The sequence below is a fragment of the Chiloscyllium punctatum genome, chromosome 38, assembly GCF_047496795.1.
Source record: "Chiloscyllium punctatum isolate Juve2018m chromosome 38, sChiPun1.3, whole genome shotgun sequence".
NCBI classification, from domain to species: Eukaryota; Metazoa; Chordata; class Chondrichthyes; order Orectolobiformes; family Hemiscylliidae; genus Chiloscyllium; species Chiloscyllium punctatum.
The window spans coordinates 37889833-37914704 of NC_092776.1; the positions used below are offsets into that span (position 1 = coordinate 37889833).

At 43.9% G+C, this 24872-nt stretch overlaps 1 protein-coding gene across 3 annotated transcripts in view; it reads left to right on the plus strand.

Annotated features, from left to right (window-relative positions):
- tcerg1l (transcription elongation regulator 1 like) overlaps positions 1 to 24872 on the plus strand; it is a 739617-nt gene that overhangs the window by 571946 nt on the left and 142799 nt on the right. For all 3 annotated transcript variants that reach the window (XM_072557635.1, XM_072557638.1, XM_072557637.1), the window contains exons 10-11: positions 6085 to 6151; positions 14279 to 14414. In XM_072557635.1, coding sequence (XP_072413736.1) covers positions 6085 to 6151; positions 14279 to 14414 — 203 coding nt within the window. The remainder of the gene's footprint in view (positions 1 to 6084; positions 6152 to 14278; positions 14415 to 24872) is intronic.

Sequence of the window (24872 nt, forward strand, 5' to 3'; positions counted from 1 at the left end):
CCACTCACCATCCTGTCTTGGAAATATATCGCTGTTCCTTCAGTGTTTCTATATCAAGTTCCAGAAGTCATTCCCTTAGAGGCTTTGTGGGTCCACAAGAATGCAGCTTACCACCACCACCTCCTTCTCAAGGGCAATTCAGGATAGGCAGTATATATGGACCACCAGTGATGCCCACGACCCACAAGTGAACAAGAAAAGAAAATTCTAAATGTCTTTCTGGCCTTTTTAAAAGTAAAGCTGAATAAACTTCACAAAGCTGAAAAACGAATACATCTATTTCTCCCCAACTTTAAAACCCAAGTTCTAAAATGATAATATATTATGGCCCCTCGCAACTGTAACCAAGTTGGTGGAAACATACAAAGTCAAACTTTCAGAAGATGTTTTGGAGACATGCATTTTACCTAAAGTGGAAACTGTTCGGATAAAGGAGAAAATTGTCAATTGCATATTAAGTTACAAAAACAGGTAAATGAAGTCATTCTTTTGGACAATTGCAACAGACAGATTGTCCCAGGGTACCTTTCCAGAACCTCTGCTCTTCTGAGTAAAATAAATCTGATGAAACCATTAAAGTGCAGAATGTACCAAGGTACTGTATGCAGGAAAACTGCAAGTTCAAAGGAAAATGGTAAACAGTGGAGGTATCTCATTGTGCACAAAAGGATCACAAATGGCATTTCACTAAAAATAATTGCAGGAATACACTAAAAATATTAAGTTTTACAAAAGTAATAAAGAAAATTAATAAGGAATTTTTCCATGTACAATAGTCAGTCTGGCATTAAACAAATTGTCTTAGTACAAGCAGCAGATGCCAAAGCAAACAAAATGTAAATGAATGCTTCCAGATCTTAAATCACTAATTGATGAAGAGCTGCTAAGGAATTAAATCTATTCTCAGTGGGAAATCATTGAAAGAGGAAATATCATTCAAGGTAAAGGGAATTATTAATGAGAATTACTGTATGAAAGTCCAGGATAAAGATACAGGCAGCCTGTTTACAAACTAAGGAGGTATATGCTGAACATAATGCAATTAATGATGCATCCATATTTTACGGGATTGATTTTAATAGACAATCAGAGTGATGCATGATGGGGTGGACAATAGTTAGGTGATTGTTTCTGACCAGCAAGTACAGCCTTTATCTGTGCTGTAGATTTATGGCATGCCTAAGAAATACCAGCAACACAAAGAACCAGTGATTTAAAGCACTGGGACCAGATTATATAATGTTGGTGGGTTGACCATGTCAGCAGTGGGATGCGGCTGTTTTCTCTTGATGATTTGTGGCAGGATCTCTGAGGTAACATGTTCAGATGGTGAATGCATTTCTTAAAAGAAAATTAAGATGGTCTACATCTGCTGTGATGTCCTATAGTCTTCTAGTCTTGCTGAATTCCAACAATGTTTTCATCCTGAGTTACCTGTGTGCTGCATGTGGAAGATGACTACGATGAGGGGAACTATCCCCCTTCTCCAAGGTTTTCAGCCACGTCCCTGAGGATGTTATGGGTGGTAGTCAGGGAAAAATCTGCCTTTGCTTCAAAGTGGGAGGGAAGTTGAAATCTATCATAACATCATTCAAATCTCCTGCTGAGAGTGCACACAGGAACCTCGATTATCCGAAGGACACAAGCGGGGAGAATTCCGGATAATCGAATATAGGATAACGTAGTTTAGCCAAGCATCAGAACCTTGACATCTTGCCAGATAATCCATTATTCGGATACTTGAATCCCGGATAATCGAGGTTCCTCTGTTCATATACATGTTCATTTGAAGTGATCCAATTTTTATCCTCACGATTTCAAAAGATGGCAACAAATTGACAATAGTACGACCACTTTAAACCAAGAAGGTATCTGTTGCTAAATCTGAAAGTACCCTTAAAATGTTTTCACTGGCATTGGAAAGATAGAAACAAAACATCCAAAACTGTAAAGCAGGTATGTGAAATTGAATGTAGAAAGTAGTCTCTGGAAATGAATTAACAGTCAAATGTGAATAGTGACAACAGACTTGGTAATTGCTAATATTTGTCAGCAAATGCTGACTTTCCAACTCCTGACATTTCTACGGGCTCTCTCTGAACTCCTATATGGCACTCCTTCAGGATGACTTCCTAACGTACATTGAGAATGATGAACGTTAGGGAAATTCAGCAAGGATTATTGAAAGTCGGTTAATACGCTCATGAAATGTACTGCGCAGTAAATGCTGACATTAATAAAGCGTTAGAAATGAACCTGTATCAATTTTTAATTTAATGAAAAGGATGGAAATAAGGATTTAATTCAGGGCATTGGGAGAATAACACTGATTCGCACTCCAGCACTGATCCTTCAAGGGTTTGTTGAGTTGTTAAGAGAACAGTTCGTCTGGAGAGGGACCGTGAACCCCTGAACCATTTTTGGTACATCTCAACAGCCTGCCTATACTTTTCCTGTGGCAGGGAATTCTAACACCCATAGGGTATTTCAGGACTGTGACTACAACCTGTAAGATCGTATTTTCAGGCCTTTCAGCCTTGCTTCTTGACATAGATCCTCTCCCATTGCAGTGAGTGCCCACAAAACTGAGAACAATTATCATCACGCAAGATAAAATTACTCACCAAACAATTGGGATTGAAGGCAGATGAGTCCTCAGGGCCTGGTAGCCTACATCCTAAGCTCTTAAAGGAAGTGGCAACACAGATAGTGAATCCACCAGTTGCATTCCCTGGATGCGAAAATGTTTTCATGTGATTATAATAGCCTTATTCAAAAAGGGAGGGAGGTACAAGTAGGAAACCAGCTAATTTAAAATCAATCATTTAGAAAATTGTTAGAATCGATAATTAAGGAAGTAATAACAGGACATTTGAAAAGTCAAAACACAATCCATCAGAGCCAGCATGGTTTTATGAAGGGTAAATCATGCTTGACTAATTTGCTCAAGTTCTTCAAATATGTCATCAGCAAAGTGGATAATGGGGATCTTGTAGATGCAGTATATCTGGACTTGCAGAAGACATTCGGTGAGGAGCCGGACAAAATATTGATACACAAGACACAATCGCATGAAGTTTGGGATAATTTGTAAGCTTGGATAAAGGATTAGTTGACCAACAGAAAGCAGAGATGTAGGATAAATGGGTCTTCTTCCTGATTGACATGATGTAACTATTTGGGGGCCACAGGGTTCAGTCCTCAGGCTCAACTATTTACCATCTGTATTAATGACATGGAGGCAGGGATAAAAGGTGCTATAGCCAAATTTACACAAAAATACATAGAAAGTACGTTGCAGTAAGAAATAGGAGTTTCACTAATGGATATGAATAGGTCAAGTGAATAGGCCAAAATTTGGCACATAAAGTTTAACATGGATAAGTGTGGGTTATCTCTTTTGGTTGGAAAAAGCAGAGGGATCTGTGCTTGAATCACAGAAAACTAGTAAGCAAGTAATAAGGAAGGCAAGGTGGCTTAGTGACTCACTGCCTCACAATGCCACTGAGCTGGGTTTGATTCCAACTGCGGGTGACAATGTGGTGGTTGTCCATTCTCCCCATGTCTGTGTGGGTTTCTGTCAGGTGTTCTGGTTTCCTCCCACCGTCCAAAGTTGTGCAGGTTAGGTGGATTGTCTGTGCTAAGTTATCCATAATGTCCAGTGGTAAGTGGGCTAGGCACATTATACATGATAAACTTGGGGTTATGAGGATAGGGTAGGGGACTGGTCTGCGTGGGATGCTCTTTGGAGAGTCAGCGTAAACTTGATGGGCAGAATGGCCTCTTTCTGCACTGTCAGGATTCTAATCTATGTAATAGAATTATGGTATTTATTGCTAAAGGAATAGAGTATAAAAGTAGGGAAATGTTTCAGTAACTGTGTCAGGAATTAGTGAGACTGCATCTGGAGTATTGCATACAGTTTTGAGGAGGGTTGTAGTTGCATTGGAGGCAGTTCGGAAGAGGTTCACCAAATTGATTCCCGAGGTGAGGGGTTTGTCTCATGAAGAGAGATTGACCAGCTTCGGTCTGGTCTCCCTGAAGTTTAGAAGAACGAGAGGACATCGAATTGAGGTGCATAAAATGCAAAAGAGGATTGACAAAGTAGATGTGGAAAGGATGTTTCCTCTTGTGAAGCAGTCTAGAATGGGTGATCATAGTTTTAGGATAAGGGATTGGAAAGAGGAGAAAATACTTCTCTCAAAAAGCCTTGAAGCTGTGGAATTCACTATCCCAGAAAGTGGTGGATGCTGGGACACGGAGTGAATTTAAGGAAAAAATAGACATTTTTAATTAATAATGGGTTAAAGTGTTATGAGGAGTTGACAGGAAAATGGAGTTGAGTCAAGGTGAGATCAGCCATGATTGTACTAAATGGTGGAGCCGGCTCAAGGGCCGGAATTGTCTATTGCTGTTCCTAGTTCTTATATTCTTTCTCAAGTATTTTGGTTCCAAGTGGTCAAATGGAGGTCTGGTACGAGATCTGTACAAAGTAGCATGCATTCTGGATCAAGCTCTCAGATGTTTAGAGTCACAGAGTCATAGAGATGTACAGCACAGAAACAGACTCTTTGGTCCACCTTGACCATGCCGACCAGATATCCCAACCCAATCTAGTCCCACCTGCCAGCACCTGGCCCATATCCCTCCAAAACCCTTCCTATTCATGTCTTTTAAATGTTGCAATTGTACTAGCCTCCACCACTTCCTCTGGCAGTTCATTTAATACACGTACCACCCTCAGTGTGAAAAAAGTTGCCCCTTAGGTCTCGTTTATATCTTTCCCCTCACACCCTAAACCTATGCCCTCTAGTTCTGGACTCCCCCACCCCAGGAAAGAGACTTGTCCATTTGTCCTATCCATGCCCCTCATCATTTTATAAACCTCTATAAGGTTACCCCTCAGCCTCCGACGCTCCAGGGAAAACAGCCTCAGCCTATTCAAGCTCTCCCTATAGCTCAAATCCTGCTTGCCTGGCAACACCCTTGTAGATCTTTTCTGAACCCTTTCAAGTTTCACAACATCCTTCCAATAGGAAGGAGACCAGAATTGCACGCAATATTCCAAAAGTGGCCTAACCAATGTCATGTACAGCCGCAACATGACCTCCCAACTCCTGTACTCAATACTCTGACTAATAAAGGAAAGCATACCAAATACCTTCTTCACTATCCTATCTACCTCCGACTCCACTTTCAAGGAGCTATGAACCTGCACTCCAAGGTCTCTTCTTTCAGCAACACTCCCTATGACCTTATCATTAAGTACATAAGTCCTGCTGAGATTTGCTTTTCCAAAGTGCAGCACCTCGCATTTATCTAAATTAAACTCCATCTGCCATTTCTTAGCCCATTGGCCCATCTGATTAAGATCCTGTTGTAATCTGAAGTAAACTTCTTCGCTGTTCATTACACCTCAATTTTGATGTCATCTGCAAACTTACTAACTATACCTCTTATGCTCACATCCAAATCATTTATATAAATGACAAAAAGTAGTGGACCCAGCACCGATCCAATGGTCACAGGCCTCCAGTCTGAAAAACAACCCTCCACCACCACCATCCTCTGTCTTCTACCTTTGAGCCAGTTCTGTATCCAAATGGCTAGTTCTCCCTGTATCCCATGAGATCTAACCTTGCTAACCAGTCTCCCATGGGGAACCTTGTCGAACACCTTATTGAAGTCCATATAGATCACGTCCACCGCTCTGACCTGATCAATCCTCTTTTTGAAGGAAAAATAACTCCAAAAAACTCAATCAAGTTTGTGAGACATGATTTCCCATGCACAAAGCCATGTTGACTATCCTTAATCAGTCCTTGCCTTTCCAAATACATGTACATCGTGCCCCTTTGGATTCCCTCCAACAACTTGCCCACCATCGATGGATAATTTTAAAATCTATTTTGCGACTAATCTCATGTTCTTTACTTGGGAGATTATCAAGTGTAAAACAATATTGTCTTAAATATATATGTAATTATAGTCTTCCAAAAATTTGCATTAATTATTATAATGGTCTCCTTAAAAATGAACTCTGACATAATCAAATATGTAATTTGAATTGTTCTACTTCATTAGCAAAAGATGAAACTTCTAATCAAGAGGAGGCAAATGAGGAACACCTTTTGAAAACAAAGAGAAACAAGTACGTCAGTTATTTTGTTCGTGTTGATAGATATTATTTGTACGATGTTTTCGTTATCTTTACTGTACAACCTGCTCTGTAAATGCACAATATCTAATTTTGTTTATTAAGCTGTTTTCTAAAATAGCACATTCTTATTCATTTGAAAAAAAGTTCAAATGAACTTATACATAAATATGATTTGCAATAACAATTATTTATATTTAATCTATTGGTTGAGGGTTTTAACATTGAAATATGTGACAAGCACATCCGTACTACAGCCTCAGGCAGCTGTCTGTGTGGAGTTTGCACATTCTCACTTTGTCTGCTTGGGTTTTCTCTGGGTGTTTCCGTTTCCAACCAAAGATGTGCAGGCTAGCTAGATTGACAGTGCTAAATTGCCCATAGTGTCCAGGGATGCATAAGCAAGGTGGGTTAACAGGGGAAGAGCGGGATGCTTTTCAGAGGGTCGATTGCGACTCGTTGGGCCAAATGGCCTCTTTTCCTCACTGTAGGGTTTCTATGATTCTGTGTTGTGCATGGGCAAGTTACTATTTTAATTCTGCCACATCTTCAGTTTGCTGCAGCTCCTAAGGGCCGAATTGTCTCAATCCTAGAATGTCAGGCTGGGAAGCAGAGAGTAGGAGTTGGGCAGTAATAAAAACACTGAGGCTGGGGAGCTGTGTCAAGACAACTTGCCAGTATATTCCAAATGTTGAGCAAGTTTCGCAATGACTGCCCACTAAATTGCAGGCATCCATTTTAAATAGGGTCAGTTCTCTGGCCACATCGGCATTTTACTGGTGGCAGAGTTGCTTCCTGCCATTTGGCGAAGCTGATATCTTTATGAAGATGACCTCCTCATGACTGTCTCGGAGCCATTAGAGCTTGGTCGTCCATGCCCCAAAAAATGGAGTTCAATCTGCGGTCACAGATATAGAGGGCCAACCCTGGGACTTTATTCGGCCATTTGAATGAATCTGCCTGCTCAGTCCCTCTGATTTTATTATTTTTTCACATATCCCTCTGTCGTACCCTCTCAGTTCTTGCTCTGCTACAGTCGCACCATCTCATAACTGCGGCCTCAGAGCTGAGGGTGCTCTGATCATGCCAACGGCACTGTGAGTCCATCTGCTTCTTTAATCAGGAGACTGCATCTAATGAAACTGCTTAGTTTGTCCCACCACTGCAGATAGGGGCTCAGGACTCCTGTTTAGTCTTGCCATTGGGGTCCTGCATCCTTTAGGAAAATCTAGCCAATAAGTGTGTCAGGCGGTTTTATGACAGTCCTAATGGGAATGCTCCCAGGCAAACATAAACAGCATATAGTTCCTGGAATGCTTATGTACCTTTCATTTTTCCTGAGATTAGAAAAATAGAATTAAGTATGGCCAACAAAGCCGATTTTATCAGGTGGAACTTAGGCACAGAAGAAGATAGTACAAGTCAGGAAAGTTCATGTCCTGCCAGACCCACCTCGGTGAAAAAGTACCCCAAAATGGGCAGCTTTCATTCAGAGAGCTGGGGCCAGAAGCAGGGTAGCATCAGACAGACTGACTCTGAAAGCAGAGTGTGGGCAGCTGCTGTGGGGGGCTGGTGAGAACGCCCACCTTGGACTGTGGGAATTTGGTCCCAGTTGTTCTAGGAATTCTTCGACCTTCTAGCCCTCATGCACCTCCCTGCCTCCACCAACAACTTCCCCCTCAACCAACACCTCCCCCCTCCACCAACAGCTCCCCGCCTCCACCAACACCTCCCCGCCTCCACCAACACCTTCCCCTTCAACCTACACCTCCCACCTTCCCAACACCTCCCCACATCCACCAACACCTTCCCCTTCAACCTACACCTCCCACCTCCACCAACACCTCCCCGCCTCCACCAACACCTTCCCCCTCCACCAACACCTCCCCGCCTCCACCAACACCTCCCCACCTCCACCAACACCTCCCACCTCTACCAACACCTCCCCACCTCCACCAACACCTCCCCGCCTCCACCAACACCTCCCCCCTCCACCAACACCTCCCCGCCTCCACCAACACCTCCCCACCTCCACCAACACCTCCCCACCTCCACCAACACCTCCCCACCTCCACCAACACCTCCCTCCTCCACCAACACCTCCCCGCCTCCACCAACACCTCCCCGCCTCCACCAACAGCTCCCCCCCTCCACCAACAGCTCCCCCCCTCCACCAACACCAACACCTCCCCACCTCCACCAACACCTCCCCACCTCCACCAACACCTCCCTCCTCTACCAACACCTCCCCGCCTCCACCAACAGCTCCCCCCCTCCACCAACACCTCCCCGCCTCCACCAACACCTCCCCCCTCCACCAACACCTCCCCGCCTCCACCAACACCTCCCCACCTCTACCAACACCTCCCCGCCTCCACCAACAGCTCCCCCCCTCCACCAACACCTCCCCGCCTCCACCAACACCTCCCCACCTCCACCAACACCTCCCTCCTCTACCAACACCTCCCTCCTCTACCAACACCTCCCCACCTCCACCAACACCTCCCCGCCTCCACCAAAACCTCCCCGCCTCCACCAAAACCTCCCCGCCTCCACCAACACCTCCCTGCCTCCACCAGCAGCTCTCCCCCCTCCACCAACACCTCCCCACCTCCACCAACACCTCCCACCTCCACCAACACCTCCCTCCTCTACCAACACCTCCCCGCCTCCACCAACACCTCCCCGCCTCCAACAACACCTCCCCCTCCACCAACACCACCCCCTCCACCAACACCTCTCCACCTCCACCAACACCTTCTTCCCCATCACCCTCCTCCTGCTCCATGGCAGCTCATCCATTTTACATCAGCTCAAGTCCCCTAGCCACCCTATGGCCCTCAAATGCATCATTTCAACTCAGGTCCAATTTATGCTCCCTCCACCATGACACCTCAAACTACATGGAAACTCAACGTTTCAATGGTAGATCTTGTTCCCAACCAGCTCCTTCTGGTCCCTTGTACCCTTGATGCAAATTATGTAGCCATTCGCCCAGAATCCAAGATGGTGAAATGAAAAAAACACACAAGATACGAAGAGGTCTAATGTATTTTTAAAAATGCCCAAACATAAAACTCACATAAAATTTCTAAATTTCCTCAACTGGTTAATCACTTGAAAAGAAAACAAACTTCTCTTCAGACCCCAAATCAAAGGCTTTTTAAGCTGTCAATCAAATGTCAAGTCAGAACTGTCTCCTGAGATAATTCACTGTTTGAAATTTAGCTAAGAATTCATAATGACACAGTGCTAGCCCTTCGGGAATGTCAGTAAAGACCTCTTTGATACTTCACAGCCCATCCCTTTTTAATTTCTAATCAGGATCTGTCAATCAGATATAGCTATTGCAGCAGTTTATATTTTAGTCTCATTGACATCTCCAGTCTGCATTTTTTTTAAGATTAGATTCCCTACAGTGTGGAAACAGGCCCTTCGGCTCAACCAGTCCACACCGACCCTCCGAAGAGTGACACATCCCGACCCATTTCCCTCTGACTAATGCACCTAACACTCTGGGTAATTTAGCATGACCAATTCACCTGGCCAACACATCTTGGGATTGTAAGAGGAAAACCACACAGACACGGGGAGAATGTGCAAACTCCACACAGACAGTCTGCCCAAGGCTGGAATAGAACCTGGGACGCTGGTGCCGTGAGACAGCAGTGCGAGCCACCGTGCCACCCCTCAACATTTGTTGAATTAGATGCCTGTGGAGAGTAGGAAGCATTTATTTCCTCTACATAATGAGTTACTGCAGTAGAATGGAGCACTTAATTAAAATGTTTGCCCAATTTAGAGTTTGGTAAAAGTTTTGGTAAGTTTAACAGGTGAGGCATTTAAAGGTGATCACATAATGGCAGTTTGGCATACAGAAGTGGTGAGAATTGTTGACAGTTCACAGGTATTACAATCAGAATATCTTTTATAAGTTGCTTTCATTAATTATGCCTCCTAAAACCAAAAGAAAAAGTATGTTCCATGTTAATGTCACCAGGGTAAACCAATGTAATCTTTACAGATTAATTGAAAAGAGGCAACATCATAAAATGCACCATCAAAATTAGCTAATCAACCAAAATTTCCTTCACATGTATTTACCATTTCCAAAGTCTATATTTGTTTCAAGAAAGTAAAACCACTTCAAAATGCTTTTGTGTTTGCATTGTTTTGGATGAGAAATTGAATGTTCGAGTTGTCTATCATTTTGTTTAAAATGTAGATTCTGGACTATGACAGATTTTCAAGAAATGAAAACTGTCATAAATTAATGAAAACAATTTGACAATAATTTGACCCAGTGTGGTGCTGAAAGCATCTTGATGACCAGAGGTAGTCTGGTAATGAATTAAACATTAGCTTTGTATTGTTATGGATAACACTTCTCATCATAAGTATCTTAACCTGCCCTCTGACCAAAACTACGTTTTAATTGCACAGAACATTTGTTGAATTAGATGCCTGTGGAGTGCAGGAAGCATTTATTTCCTCTACATAATGAGGTACTGCAGTAGAATTGAGCACTTAATTAAAATGCTTGCCCAATTTAGAGTTTGATGAGGTCAAGTTTTAAGAATGTCATAGATTTGCTGATGTAATGAATATTAACAACAAAAGCCTTTACAGCTATTCATATAAGTTTGGAATTAGTAGTCATATAATTAGTATTACTTACACAAGCAGCTTCATGTGTGTTTTTCACAAACTGAGGTTGATCTCTCATGACCGTAGGCTTCAACAGTATTTGCAGGTTAAGTGCAGGTAGAATCTTCCCAGTGGCAAGTGGTGTCAGAAGGGGTGCATTTCATCAGGAGGGATGGAGTAAATGTGGAGGCTCATGGATGACCTTCCCACCCGACCTCCTGTAAAAACGCCATCCGTTATTCCCAATTCCTCCACCTCTGCCGCATCTGTTCCCAGGATGGCCAATTCCATTTTAGAAAATCCCATATGGGCTCCTTCTTCCAAGATCGTAATTTCCCCTCCTACATAGTCGACAATGTCCTCCAGTGCATTTTGTCCACTTCCCACACCTCCACCCATGAACCCCACCCCACAATGCAGAAAGGGCAGAATCCCCCCCCCCCCCCCGGTCCTCATCCTCCACCACACCAACCTCCATATAAATTGCAACATATTCCACTACTTCCATCACGTACAAATGGACTCCATCACCAGAGCTATATTTCCCTCCCCACCCCTATCTGCATTCCGGAGAGACCATACCCTCCGCTACTCCCTTGTCAGATCCACATTCCCCCCCCACCCCCCCAACCCCCAACACCAGCCCATACCTCATTCCTGGCACCTTCCCCAGCCACCACAGGAAGTGCACATCTGTGCCCACACTTCCCACCTCATCTCCATCCAAAGCCCCAAAGGATCCTTCCACATCAAACAAAAATTTGCCTGTACCTCCACCAATGTTATCTACTGTATCCGTTGCACCCGATGTGGGCTCCTCTACATCAGGGAGATAGGACGCCAACTTGCGGATCGCTTCAGAGAACATCTCTGGGACACCCGCACCAACCAACCCCACCACCCGTGCCTGAACACTTCAACTTCCCCTCCAACTCTGCCAAAGACATGCAGGTCCTGGACCTCCTCCATAACCAAATCCTAACCACCCGACGCCTGGAGGAAGAACGTCTCATATTCCGCGTTGGCACCCCGCAACCACATGAGATCATTGTGGATTTCACCAGTTTCCTCATTTCTCTTCCCCCAAATTATACCAGTCCCAAGCCTCCAACTCGGCACTGCCCTCTTGACCTGTCCATCACCTTTCCCATCTATCTGCTCCACTCTCCTCTCCGACCTATCACCTTCTCCTTCACCTTCATCTACCTATTGATTCTCAGCTACTTTTCCCCCAACCCCACTCCCCTACCATTTATCTCTCAGCCCCCAGCCCACAAGCCTCATTCCTAATGATGGGCTCATGCCTGAAATGTCAATTCTCCTGCTCCTTGGATACTGCCTGACCGGCTGTGCTTTTCCAGCACCACACTCTTGATTCCCACCCCACAGTTATTTGTGATATTTAAGTGGACATAACCACTCAACAGCTTAATCATTACCTTGATATTGACCCAGCAGTGGAGTGATAGTGACCTAGCATATTGATCCAGGATGGAACAGGCCGAACGAATAGCATACCCTTGCTTCAGGGGCTTCCAGACAGGTCTCATTCAAAGCTGCTTTGTGTGCCTGTTTCAGGGTTCCAGCATTGATAAGAGGGGTCTGATAAAAGCCACAGTCTGCATTTAAGGGTAACTCTGTTCCCTAATGAGTTCCACCCTCACCCTGTGACCCTCACCCATGCCTAAGAGCCTCCTCAGTGGGAGGCCATGGTTTGGTGTAGCATCAACAGCAGCTACCATCACCCCCTGGAGCACTGCTGAAAAGCTACCAGCATTTGATTGGCTGACAGCTCTCAATAGGTAGCACTTCATTCTTTGATTGTCGAGGACCCTCTATTGACCAGTTAAGTGCCTGAATGGCACAAAGTGCAGTTGTCCTTCTTCCAAAGAGGTAGCACAGGTACCTCTGTTGGCTGTCCATCCAGCGGCTTAGACCCTTATTGTCTCAATAAGATTTCACCCTGCATCTTTATGCAGGTGTATGGGGATCTCAGCCTTAAATTGGATGATGTTTCCAGAGTTTTTTTTTCATAGACAATTCAATGCTCAGCTATGGGAATGTAAGAATGCACTTCTCTATAGTGTATAAAGTGGTATTTTTGGATCTGAAACTGAAAATCCAGCAGTATTTGAAACTGTTACACATTATCTTGGTTAGATTTTCTGTAATGAATCTCAAGACAACTGTTATAAATGAAGAACATTTCCTAATATAGTGACACTGTCATGAAGTTTCATTATGTTGAATTGAAATGGTACAAAGATACATAATGCATAAAGATGCTCCAATTTTGAGAAGCTTATTGGCACAAGCCCTATTCTGTAATTTTACGAATACATAGTATCTGTTATTAAAGATACTTAGCATATTATGATATCACCATGATTTCAACTTGCCTGCTTCTGGTTGCATGTTTAATTTAGAAATTGATTATCACTAATTTACTGTTTTTCTATTTAATCTAATAACCTAATGGCTATATTTTCCAACAAAATTTAAAACATGCTCCACATGTGGAGAACTGCTAAATGCCAAAAAGACAGAAAGCAATTAACAGGTACAAGAGGCAGTTTACTCCGTTATGACCTTTATTCCATATTTCTAGTATATCCTTAACAAGAGTGTGGACCGACAGTTGCTGCTTTCTGATACCTGTTTAGGCCTTGTTTTATTGGAAAAGATTTTTCAGATGGTGACTGAGGGGGACGAAAACAGCTGGGAGGTTTTGTCTCATTTGGAAAAGACAAAGAATGTTGCACTGGCTGATCACACTAATCAGAAAATGAATAAACTCTTCATTAGCTGATTGTGAAGTGAGGATAATCCAAACAGCTATTCTTTTTCCCCATGTCAGATATTTTTATAACTAATAAATGAAAGTATTCAGAGAATTTTAAAACAACCACAATTTATTAGTGGATTTTTCTCACCTGGGTTGTATGCAATCATGTCCTGAAAATCAGTCTTTAATTCCTGGATATTCCAGGGCAGTCCTGAAGGGTTGGAAAACTGGCAAACTCACACAGTACTGCACGCAACTGATGTCTCATATTTTTCACTGTCCTGCACAAAGAATGAAGAGCAATTTTACTTTTTGAGGATTAGGATTTTATTTTTTAAGAGATCTTTAAAGATACTACTCCTGGCAAAAAGGGTGCAAGCCTGTTGCTTACCTATGGTAAAGTAGGTTCATATCATTGAAATGCCATTGGCTTGCTATGGTCTGTTTGAAATTGCAACTTTTTTTTAGATCTTTTAGCCCAGAAGACTAGGTGATTGCTTAGCATGAAATGAGCAAGTTGTGATTGGTATGGATTCCAACATTGAAGTCAATGAAACTCTGTTGGACAAATGCTTCCTGTAGAGCGTGGAAACTGACAAGATTCCAATTTGTTATTGTCTCTAAAAGCACAAAATCCAAGTATCCTTCTTACCTTAAATGAAATCAATATGCTAAAATTCTTTTTAAAGAACTGAACAACCAGAGATTGCTAATTCAGCAAAGGAAGAAATGAATGGAAAAAGTTTGGAAAATACTCCACACCGGACTATGGTCCCGTTAGAAGAACGTATAAATCATTTCCGGGATATGCTTCTGGAGAGAGGGGTAAGAAGAGCACAGAAAATCATTCTGCAGCAATTTTTTTCACTAATCTGTTAATTCAATCATAAACCATTTACAAGTCCAGCAAACCTTTTTGTTATCCAGCACCTACGAGACCAGGAATGTGCAAATTGATCAAATATTCTGGATAATCAAGAGATCCTCGTAATCAATGTAAAGACACATACTAAGTAATAGAGAGAGAATGCAGGGGCATCTGCATATCACTGTTATACTATATTTATAGCATAAATCTCTTAAATAATGGTACAACTTTGCCTTAAATAAAACTTATCAGCAGAGAACCATTTCACTGGTACCTCCAACTAACCACTCAGACATCACAATAGATTGTGGCATTTGAGGAGAAATTGACTTGAAGTTGAATCAAATGTTGATATTGCATATAGCTATTTGACTCAACAACAAGTATATTTACATTGAGGTAAATAAGTTAAAAACTATAATAATTGGACAGAATAATGCAGTAAACTCCACAGTATTTGAGGTGGATCATTTTTGTTGGTTTATCAAGAGTGCCAGTTCATAAGGTGCTAATTAAAACAATGTTTGCTGTTGTTGATGGGTAGCTCAGAACTTGATATTGTTGAAGAAAACGCCTTTTTTTTCAAAGCCTTTTGATTTGCATTCATCAAGGTGATTCACAAGAAATCCCAATGCAAAGGGAACCCACCATTTTATACTCTTTGAGAAGAAAGTGCTTGTTGCCTGACAGATACACTCTGACTGGTGGAGAGGTTACCATAGAAAATGCACCAAATAGATAATGACTGACAGTTAACTGCCAAGCTAGATAAATCAGGCAGGTCAAATTCAACTATGGCAGTGCCTCCATCAATAATTTGAGTGGCAATACTCAATAACTGTTCATGTTTCAATATGTTGCTTCATGATTCAAATCAAAAGAAAAACTTTTATACAAGCTGTCCTCCAGGAGTTGCCAACAACAATTAATGGGAGAGGCATCATATTTAAACCATGATTATTTAATTTCCACAACTGTTCAACAGTTATGATCCTGCATATGTTCTTGGGAAGTGTCCCTGGTTGGGTTTTGTGGTCAATACATCTCATCTGTATTGGTAAGGTATGCAGGTGAACCTGTAACAGTTCATGACTTAGCAATTCCATTGTCTGGTACTGCTGTTGAGGGGTTAACAAGGTGATTATGGAATCATAATTGTTCTCAGAAAATCCTCAGTCAGTTTGTTGCTTATCCTGAGACATTGTCTGCATTGCCATACTTAGCAGGTGATGTTCTGTTGTCGAGTAAACATAGTGGCGCAGGACTGGGTAATGAGTCTCTCCAGCTAATGTACCAACACCAACACTGTAACACATCAGTAGAAAATGTCTTTTCTATTTGGACATAAGATTGATGCTTCCTGGTTGCTTGGGACCAGACTGGATCCTGTGATTCAGGTCACTAAGCTTCTTAGCCCAGGGCAGTTAATTCTGTTACTTCTGATGAGATGTGCTGGCTTGGTTTTTTTTGCCATTATTTTCAGCTACTCAAACTTACAGATGCTCTGGGCATCTTCTCTCTTAATTGCTTTTTATTTTGAACGAATGTGATATTGCCCGAGTAAACCTTGGAAATGTAAGACAGGTGCTTCTGAAGAAGGTTCACCAAAGTCAGCAACGCCATTAAGACATGTCACCTCAGTTTTGAGGGCTTCAGCAAATTACTAAGGCTGAAGTTTTATGCTTAAGCAACAGGGAGGTCTGCAAATGCTGGAGATCAGAGTTGAGAGTGTGTTGCTGGAAAAGCACAGCAGGTCAGGCAGCATCTGAGAAGCAGGAAAATCAACGTTTCGGGCCGGAGCCCTTCATCAGTAATGAAGCTGCGAGCCTCAGGGGTGGAGAGAGAAATGGGAGGGGAATGGTGCTGGGGAGAAGGTAGCTGAGAGTGCAATAGGTGGATAGAGGTGGGGGTGAAGTTGATAGGTCAGAGAGGAGGGTGGAGCGGATAGGTGGGAAGGAAGATTGACAGGTGGGACAGGTCATGAGGATGGTGCTGAGTTAGGAGGTTGGAACTGGGGTAAGGTGGGGGGCCAGGGAAATGAGGAAACTGGTGAAGTCCACATTGATGCCCTGGGGTTGGAGGGTCTCGAGGCAGAAGATAAGGCATTCTTCCTCCAGGCGTTGGGTGGTGAGGGAGTGGCAATGGAGGAGGTCCAGGATCTGCATGTCCTCGGCAGAGTGGGAAGGGAGGTTAAGATGTTCGGCCACGGGGTGGTGGGTTGATTGATGCGGGTGTCCCGGGAGATGTTCTCTAAAGTGCTCTGAGAGAAGGTATCCAGTCTCCACAATGTAGAGGAGACCGCATTGGGAGCAACGGATACAGTAAATGACATGTGGAAGTGCAGGTGAAACTTTGATGTATGTGGAAGGCCCTCTGGGGCCTTGAACAAATGTAAGAGGGGAGGAGTGGGTGCAGGTTTTGCAATTCCTGCGGTGGCAGAGGATGATGCCAGGAGGGGAGGGCAGCTTGTTAGGGGGCGTGGACCTGATGCGGAGGGAACGGTCTTTGCGGAAAGCAGATAGGGTTGGGGAAGGAAATATATCTCTGGTGGTGGGGTACATTTGTAGATGGAGGAAATGTCAGCAGATGATGTGATTTATGCACAGGTTGGTGGGGTCGAAGGTGAGGACCCGGGGGGGGAGGGATCTATCCTTGTTGCGATTGGAGGGGTAGGGTTTGAGGGCGGACGTGCGGGACATGGGTGAGATGCATTGGAGGGCATCTTCAATCACGTGGGAGGGGAAATTTTGGTCTTTAAAGAAGGAGGCCATCTGGTATGTTCTGTGGTGGAATTGGTCCTCCTGGGAGCAGATGCAGCAGAGGCTGAGAAATTGGGAAATGCAATGGCATTTTTGCAGGAGGCAGGGTGGGAGAAGGTAATCCAGGCAGCTGTGGGAGTCAGTGGGTTTGTAAAAAATGTTAGTGTTGAGTCTGTCCTCGTGGATGGAGATGGAGAGGTCTAGGAAGGGGAGGGAGGTGTCAGAAATAGTCTAGGTGAATTTAAGGTCGGGATGGGATGTGTTGGTGAAGTTGATGAACTGTTAGACCTCCTGGTGGGAGCACGAGGTGGTGCCAATGCAGTCATCAATGTAGCAGAGGAAACGATGGGGAATGATGCCAGTGTGACTCCAGAAGATAGACTGTTCCATGTAGCTGAGAAAGAGACAGACATAGCTGGCACCCATGCGGGTGCCCATGGAAGGAAGGGGAAGAGTGGAAAGAGACATTGTTGAGGGTGAGGACCAATTCAGTCAAATAAAAAGGATGTCAGTGGAAGGGTATTGATGGGACATCAGGAGAGAAAGAAATCGAGAGCTTGAAGGCCCTGGTCAGGGCGGATGGAGGTGTACAGGGTGTGGGTGTCCGTGGTGAGGATGACGCATTGAGGGCCGGGGAAGTGGAAGTCTTGGAGGAGGTGAAGGGTGTGGGTAGTGTCCCAAACATATATGGGGAGTTCCTGGACCAGGGTAGGACAGTCTTGAGGTAGGTGGAGCTGAGTTCGGTGGGACAGGAGCAGGTTGAGACGATGGGTCGGCCGGAGTAGTCAAGCTTATGGATCTTGGGTGGGAGGTAGAATTGGGCAGTGCAGGGTTCCTGAACTATGAGGTTGGAAGCTGTGAGTGGGAGAGCCCCTGAGGTGATGAGATTATGTGTGGTCTGGGAGATGGGGGGGCGGTGAGGTCATGTTCGAGGGGGCGGTAGGAGGAGGTGTCTTCGAGTTGGCGCCTGGCTTCAGAGATGCAGAGGTCAGTGCGCCAAACTACCACTCACCCCCTTTATCTGCTGGTTTGATAGTGAGGTTGGGGTTGGAGCAGAGGGAGTGGAGGGCTGCGTGTTGTGAGGGTGAAAGGTTGGAGTGGGTGAGGTGGTTGGACAGGTTGAGGCAGTTGACGTCACGGCAGCAGTTTGAAATGAAGAGGTCAAGGGCGGGTAGCAGGCCAGCATGGGGTGTCCAGGTGGATGGGGTGTGTCCGAGGTGGGAGAAGGAATCCTCGGTGGGAGGGTGGGTGTCTTGGTTGTAAGAGTAGGCACGGAGGCGGAGCAAGAAACATTCAAGGTTGTAGCGTGTGTTGAACTCACTAATCTGGGAACACAGACATTTAAAGGTGAGCCCTTTACTGAGGACTGGCAGAATGTTGAAGGCACGGCACGGATGGGAGCGAGGTCCTGGAGTGGGGCTGGAGTTCGAGGAGGAATGGGAGCTAGGACCTGGAGTGGGGCTGGAGTTCGGGGAGGGATGGGAGTTAGGACCTGGAGTGGGGCTGGAGTTCGAGGAGGGATGGGAGCTAGGACCTGGAGTGGGGCTGGAGTTCGGGGAGGGATGGGAGTTAGGACCTGGAGTGGGGCTGGAGTTCGGGGAGGGATGGGAGTTAGGACCTGGAGTGGGGCTGGAGTTCGGGGAGGGATGGGAGTTAGGACCTGGAGTGGGGCTGGAGTTCGGGGAGGGATGGGAGTGAGGACCTGGAGTGGGGCTGGAGTTCGGGGAGGGATGGGAGTTAGGACCTGGAGTGGGGCTGGAGTTCGAGGAGGGATGGGAGTGAGGACCTGGAGTGGGGCTGGAGTTCGGGGAGGGATGGGAGTTAGGACCTGGAGTGGGGCTGGAGTTCGGGGAGGGATGGGAGCAAGGTCCTGGAGTTGGGCTCATATTCGGGGAGGGATGGGAGCGAGGACCTGGAGTGGGGCTGGTGTTCGGGGAGGGATGGGAGTGAGGACCTGGACTCGGGCTGGAGTTCGAGAAGGATTGGGAGCGAGGACCTGGAGTGGGGCTGGAGTTCGAGGAGGGATGGGAGTTAGGACCTGGAGTGGGGCTGGAATTCGGGGAGGGATGGGAGCGAGGACCTGGAGTGGGGCTGGAGTTCGAGGAGGGATGGTAACGAGGATCTGGAGTGGGTCTGGAGTTCGAGGAGGGATGGTAACAAGGACCTGGAGTCGGGCTGGAGTTCGAGGTGGGGCAGAGACAGTGGCTTGAGGGGGTGTGGTTATCGGGCCAATAAGTGACGTTACCAAAGGAGGCTGCCTAGCTATTATTCAAACTAATTATCTTGGATCAATCTATTGATTAATAGAATGAGAAAGGGAATGCTTTTAGAAAGATTGTCTCTCCTCATGGTCAAGAAATCACATAGGGATATAATTACAAGTTTAGAAAGACCACTCCCAAAGAATATTAACAATTTTCTTAAATTTCAGGTCCTTAAACTTCTTTTCTTAAGTATTTGAAACATCAATTAATTTATCTTATTGATACCAATTATATGAATTTGCCTTTCAGCAAAATAAAAGTTGCTAATTGGTAAAATTAAATGAAAGCAGTTGTCCATAAAAACACAACTTCTTCGTTAGAAGGCAAATTAGCAATACAACCACAAACTCAAACATCTTTTGAAACATAACTATGGTACAATGTAATTGCAAGTTTCCTTAGTCTGTTATAATACAGTTTGACAAAAGTAGCATTCGCCAATCCTTTTCCTTCTTGTCACACAATCTAAAGCCATTTTGCTAATTATAAAATCAGAATCACTTCAAGTAACTGACTGCTTGGTTTTGTCCGAAATTCCAAAAATTTGCCAATCAGATTACTTACAGTGTGGAAACAGGCCCTTCGGCCCAACAAGTCCACACCACCCCGCCAAAGCGTAACCCACCCATACCCCTACATCTACATCTACCCCTTACCTAACACTACGGGCAATTTAGCATAGCCAATTCACCTGACCTGCACATTTTTGGACTGTGGGAGGAAACCGGAGCACCCGGAGGAAACCCACGCAGACACGGGGAGAACGTGCAAACTCCACACAGTCAGTCGCCTGAGGCGGGAAATGAACCCGGGTCTCCGGCGCTGTGAGGTAGCAGTGCTAACCACTGTGCCACCGTGCTGCCCACTTGTCTGACAGCCTCATATTCATGATGTGGAGGTGCTGGTGTTGGAATGGGGTGGACAAAGTGAGAAGTCACATGACGCCAGGTTATAGTCCAACAGGTTTATTTGAAATCACTGCTGTTTCATTATGTGGAGCTCTTGTCACTCCACCTCATGAAGGAGCAGCGCTCTGAAAGTTTGTGATGTCAAACAAACCTGTTAGACTATAGTCTGATATCATACGACTTCTGACCTAGTCTTATTTTCCGAACCAGAGATGTTAGACAGTATGTAGCAACCAGAATTACGGTTTGTATTGTGTTGCTCACAATGTTTAATTGATTTGAGTAGATTGAAGAATATTGGAATGATTCTCCTAGGAGAGCAGAAGGCCAAGAGGAGATCTGTTGGAGGTTTTCAAAATCACGAGTGGATCTATTAGAATAGATAGGAAAATCAAAAAACAAGAGGTCACAGATTTAAAGTGATGTGCAAAACAGGTAAGGTTGAAGTGAGGATAAACATTTTCACTCAGTAAGTGGAAGTGCGGTGGAGGCAAGTTCAATTGATGCATTCAAGAGAAGATTGATAGTTATTTGAATAAAAAATAATCTGTAAGGATTTGGGAAAAAAGCAGGAGATTGGCATCCGATGATGATGCTCATTTAACAAGCTAGTGAAGGCATGATAGGCTGAATGTCCTCCGACAGTTCTGTAACATTTCTGTGACTCTGTGAATTTAATAAACAAATGCTAAGGTAATTAATTCAGTCATTCTAATTTAAATCAAGCCTATATTTTATTTACCAAACTCAATTGAAATGATAAAATAGCACGTTAATTGTAACCTATTTCTTCATGTGTCTTTGCAAGTGGCTGCAAAGATAACAAATATAATGAAAGAAAGTTAACTTTCAGAATGAAGTGAAGCTTTGGAACCTCACCAGATCACATTATTTCTACATAATTGCACTACTTGCCACTCTCCCATTCCATCCCCATTCCGAGGAATTGTGCTGATAAGAGCCACTGTGACTATTATGCGCAGTCAGATGTCCACCAGATATTCATATTGCAATGCCTGTAGGTCATAATTCATGTTTTGCTCTTTGCGTGATGCTGTTTCAATGTCATGACAGTCCTGGTCACCCCAAGTGTGTGAAATCACCTGGCTCTTCCCTGACTGTGACTAGCTGCTCACTAAATTTTGTGCACTACTTAGTAAGTACTGAAACTTGTTTATCTCTTGACTCAGTTACCTCTCCTAATCTTTGAATCCCAGCATTAAACAGTGTAATACCGTTGCTTTAAGCTTTTTACCATTTTTAACACTAATAGCTTTATCTGTCTACCACTTTCGACTGGACACTCTTCATCATGCACTGTTGTGCCTCTCTCTGTTTCTCTGTTAATGTTTCTTACTAGGGCCCCCTTGCCATTCAAAGTAAATATTAAGAAATGAATGAACCTCATTCAGAATTATCCTCCCATTATTAACTGGAGATGTCTTCAAGTTAAGAGAATACTCAGCCGGCAAGTGGAAAGCACCTTTGAACCAACTGTTTCCAAATTGAATAAAATTTCAAAGTATCACATCAGTGTCACCATGATGTTCAACTGCTTTGTTTTGGCCTTAAGTAAAAGATTATTCACACTCATACATTAAACCGTGGCAATGCAGGACCTGGCATTTACCAACATATCATTATATTCATGATTCCTGTCTAAGTGATAGGGATTAAGTAAGGCTAATGTACTGCTTTTACTTTGATTTCAATGTTCCGCACCCGCCACCAATTGTAAAGCATAGATACATAAAAGTACAGCCAACAACATAGGGTAACAAAAGTGCATTTAACCTACTGATTACTGCTAATCATTTTACTAGCTAAGTTATATTCCTTACATAGATTCTTCCAATTATTTTAATACAATAAAAGAAGTGAAGAAGCTAACATGTGCCTGAGTGTCACAGGCATGACGGATTGGCTACACATGCTAATGTGCCTTTTAACCTTGCAGACATCCGTGCTAAGGCTTCCTTTCAGAATTCCTCCTATTATCAGGTAAAAGCTACTTCAGTTCATTGTGCATTGACACCACAGACTATCCAGAATTTTGAGGTGGTCAGACAGTGAATGATAGAATTCCAAAAGCATTATGTTGCTAAAGGAGGCCTTATGGCCTATCTTGTTTGTATTGATGTTCAAAATGACCTTTACAACTTAGTACTGTTCTCCTGCCTTCTTCTTGTTCCCTTTTACATTGTTTCTGTTCCAATAATCATCTAATGGGAACTTTCATTTACATGGCTGCTATTAGTCTTTCACTCCAAACCAGCTCTTGACACCTATGTATACATAATGAAAAATAATTTTATATATATAAAATAACTGCTTTTACAATCCATCAACTAAGAGGCAAAAGAAATTGCAGATGTCAAAAATTATAGCAAAGACTAATTACATAATATTTTAAGTAACTTGATTCAGATCCAGATGGATTACATTCCTGTTTACTTATTAATTTTAAAAATCACTAAATATTATAAATGTAAGGGAAAGTCTGTCACACAGATGTATGTATTTGCCTTGCCAACTGTTTCTTACATTGAGACACCAGCAATAACTTGCCTTCAGAAAATACTTTATATGGCAAAAAGAGACCCATTGAGTAAAAGATTAGATTACTTTCAGTGTGGAAACAGGCCCTTCGGCCCAACAAGTCCACACTCATACATCTAACACTACAGGCAATTTCGCGTGGCCAATTCATCTAACCTGCACATTTTTGGACTGTGGGAGGAAACCGGAGCAAACACAGGGAGAATGTGCAAACTCCACACAGTCAGTCACCTGAGGCAGGAATTGAACCCGGGTCTCTGGTGCTGTGAGGTAGCAATGCTAACCACTGTGCCACCGTGCCACCCACAACTGAGTGAAAATGTTTATCCTCACTTCACCCTTACCTGTTTTGCACATCACTTTAAATCTGTGACCTCTTGTTTTTTGATTTTCCTATCTATTCTAATAAATCCACTCGTGATTTTGAAAACCTCCAACAGATCTCCTCTTCGCCTTCTGCTCTCCTAGAAGAATCATTCCAATATTCTTCAATCTACTCAAATCAATTAAAAATTATGAGCAATTGTGAGCAATTAAAAATTGTGCCAGAGAAAGGAAAGGAGTTGTGCAAAATGAACTACGTCAGCAAAATCACAACAGAAAACTCAGCATATCTGGCATAATCTGTGGAAAGAAAGCAAACTAATGTTTTGGGTCGAGTGACCCTTCTTCAGAGCTTCAGCAAGGTTCTGCAGAGATACAGAAAGCTGGATAAGCTTCCGTGGCCCTGCAGGGGGCAGCAGTTTCCTGAAGGGATAGAATAAGCCAGGGTAAAAACCTCAGAAATTAAAAGGGCTAAGCTCGGACCAAAAGAAGCCAAGGACAATAAAGCTGAAGGAGCAAAGATCGGGGGATATCCAGCCAAGTGTGGTCAGCTGGTGTCCCCTTTCCAGAATTTGCCAGGGACTCAGAAAATGCCCAAACCAAGCAGAGTTTGGAATCTCATCCACTTTTGAAATGAGAGAGAGCCTATATCTTTATCTGGCTGAACAAGATATCAGGCTGCCGAGAGCCTTCTCCCAGATAGACAAGATGCATGAAGGAGATGCCTCACTCAGTTGAAAAGCCACAGTGCAGTACAGAAGACGGGGTAGACAGCCACCTTAATGCAGTGGTAACCCAATCAAAATGGGGACAGGTTTCAGCAGACCCTTACTCAAAGCAACAGGACTAGGCAAACCAACTTTACTAAGGTTTGACCATCTTTGTGACAGCCACCATTACGGTTCAATCGCGGAATTAACCACAAATCCCATGAAGACTCTTATCTGCAGCTGAACTGAGCATGAGCCTTGCAGTTCAGTTTCCCAAAGAACAAGATCTCCACAGAATTCTGAAATTAATATACCTCCACCCCCTACCATCCTGCCCCTCCCAATCCCCAGAATAAAAATCCATATCTACGATGGTGACATTACAGTGCTTCAAATAACTAAATGGGTGCATTTGATTTTCTTGAGTGAATGAGAGAATCAGGGGATACCTCTTTCTTTAGATTAGATTACTTACTTTAGATTAGATTACTTACAGTGTGGAAACAGGCCCTTCGGCCCAACAAGTCCACACCACCCCGCCGAAGCGTAACCCACCCATACCCCTACATCGACATCTACCCCTTACCTAACACTACGGGCAATTTAGCATGGCCAATTCACCTGACCTGCACATCTTTGGACTGTGGGAGGAAACCGGAGCACCCGGAGGAAACCCACGCAGACACGGGGAGAACGTGCAAACTCCACACAGTCAGTCGCCTGAGGCGGGAATTGAACCCGGGTCTCTGGCGCTGTGAGGCAGCAGTGCTAACCACTGTGCCACCGTGCCGCCCGCATATTGAACATATGTGAAAGAAAAGTAGAATTAATTTTCTTTCCTCATGACAAAACGTGCCACAGAAGGAGCAAAAAAATTAATACATCCCTCTG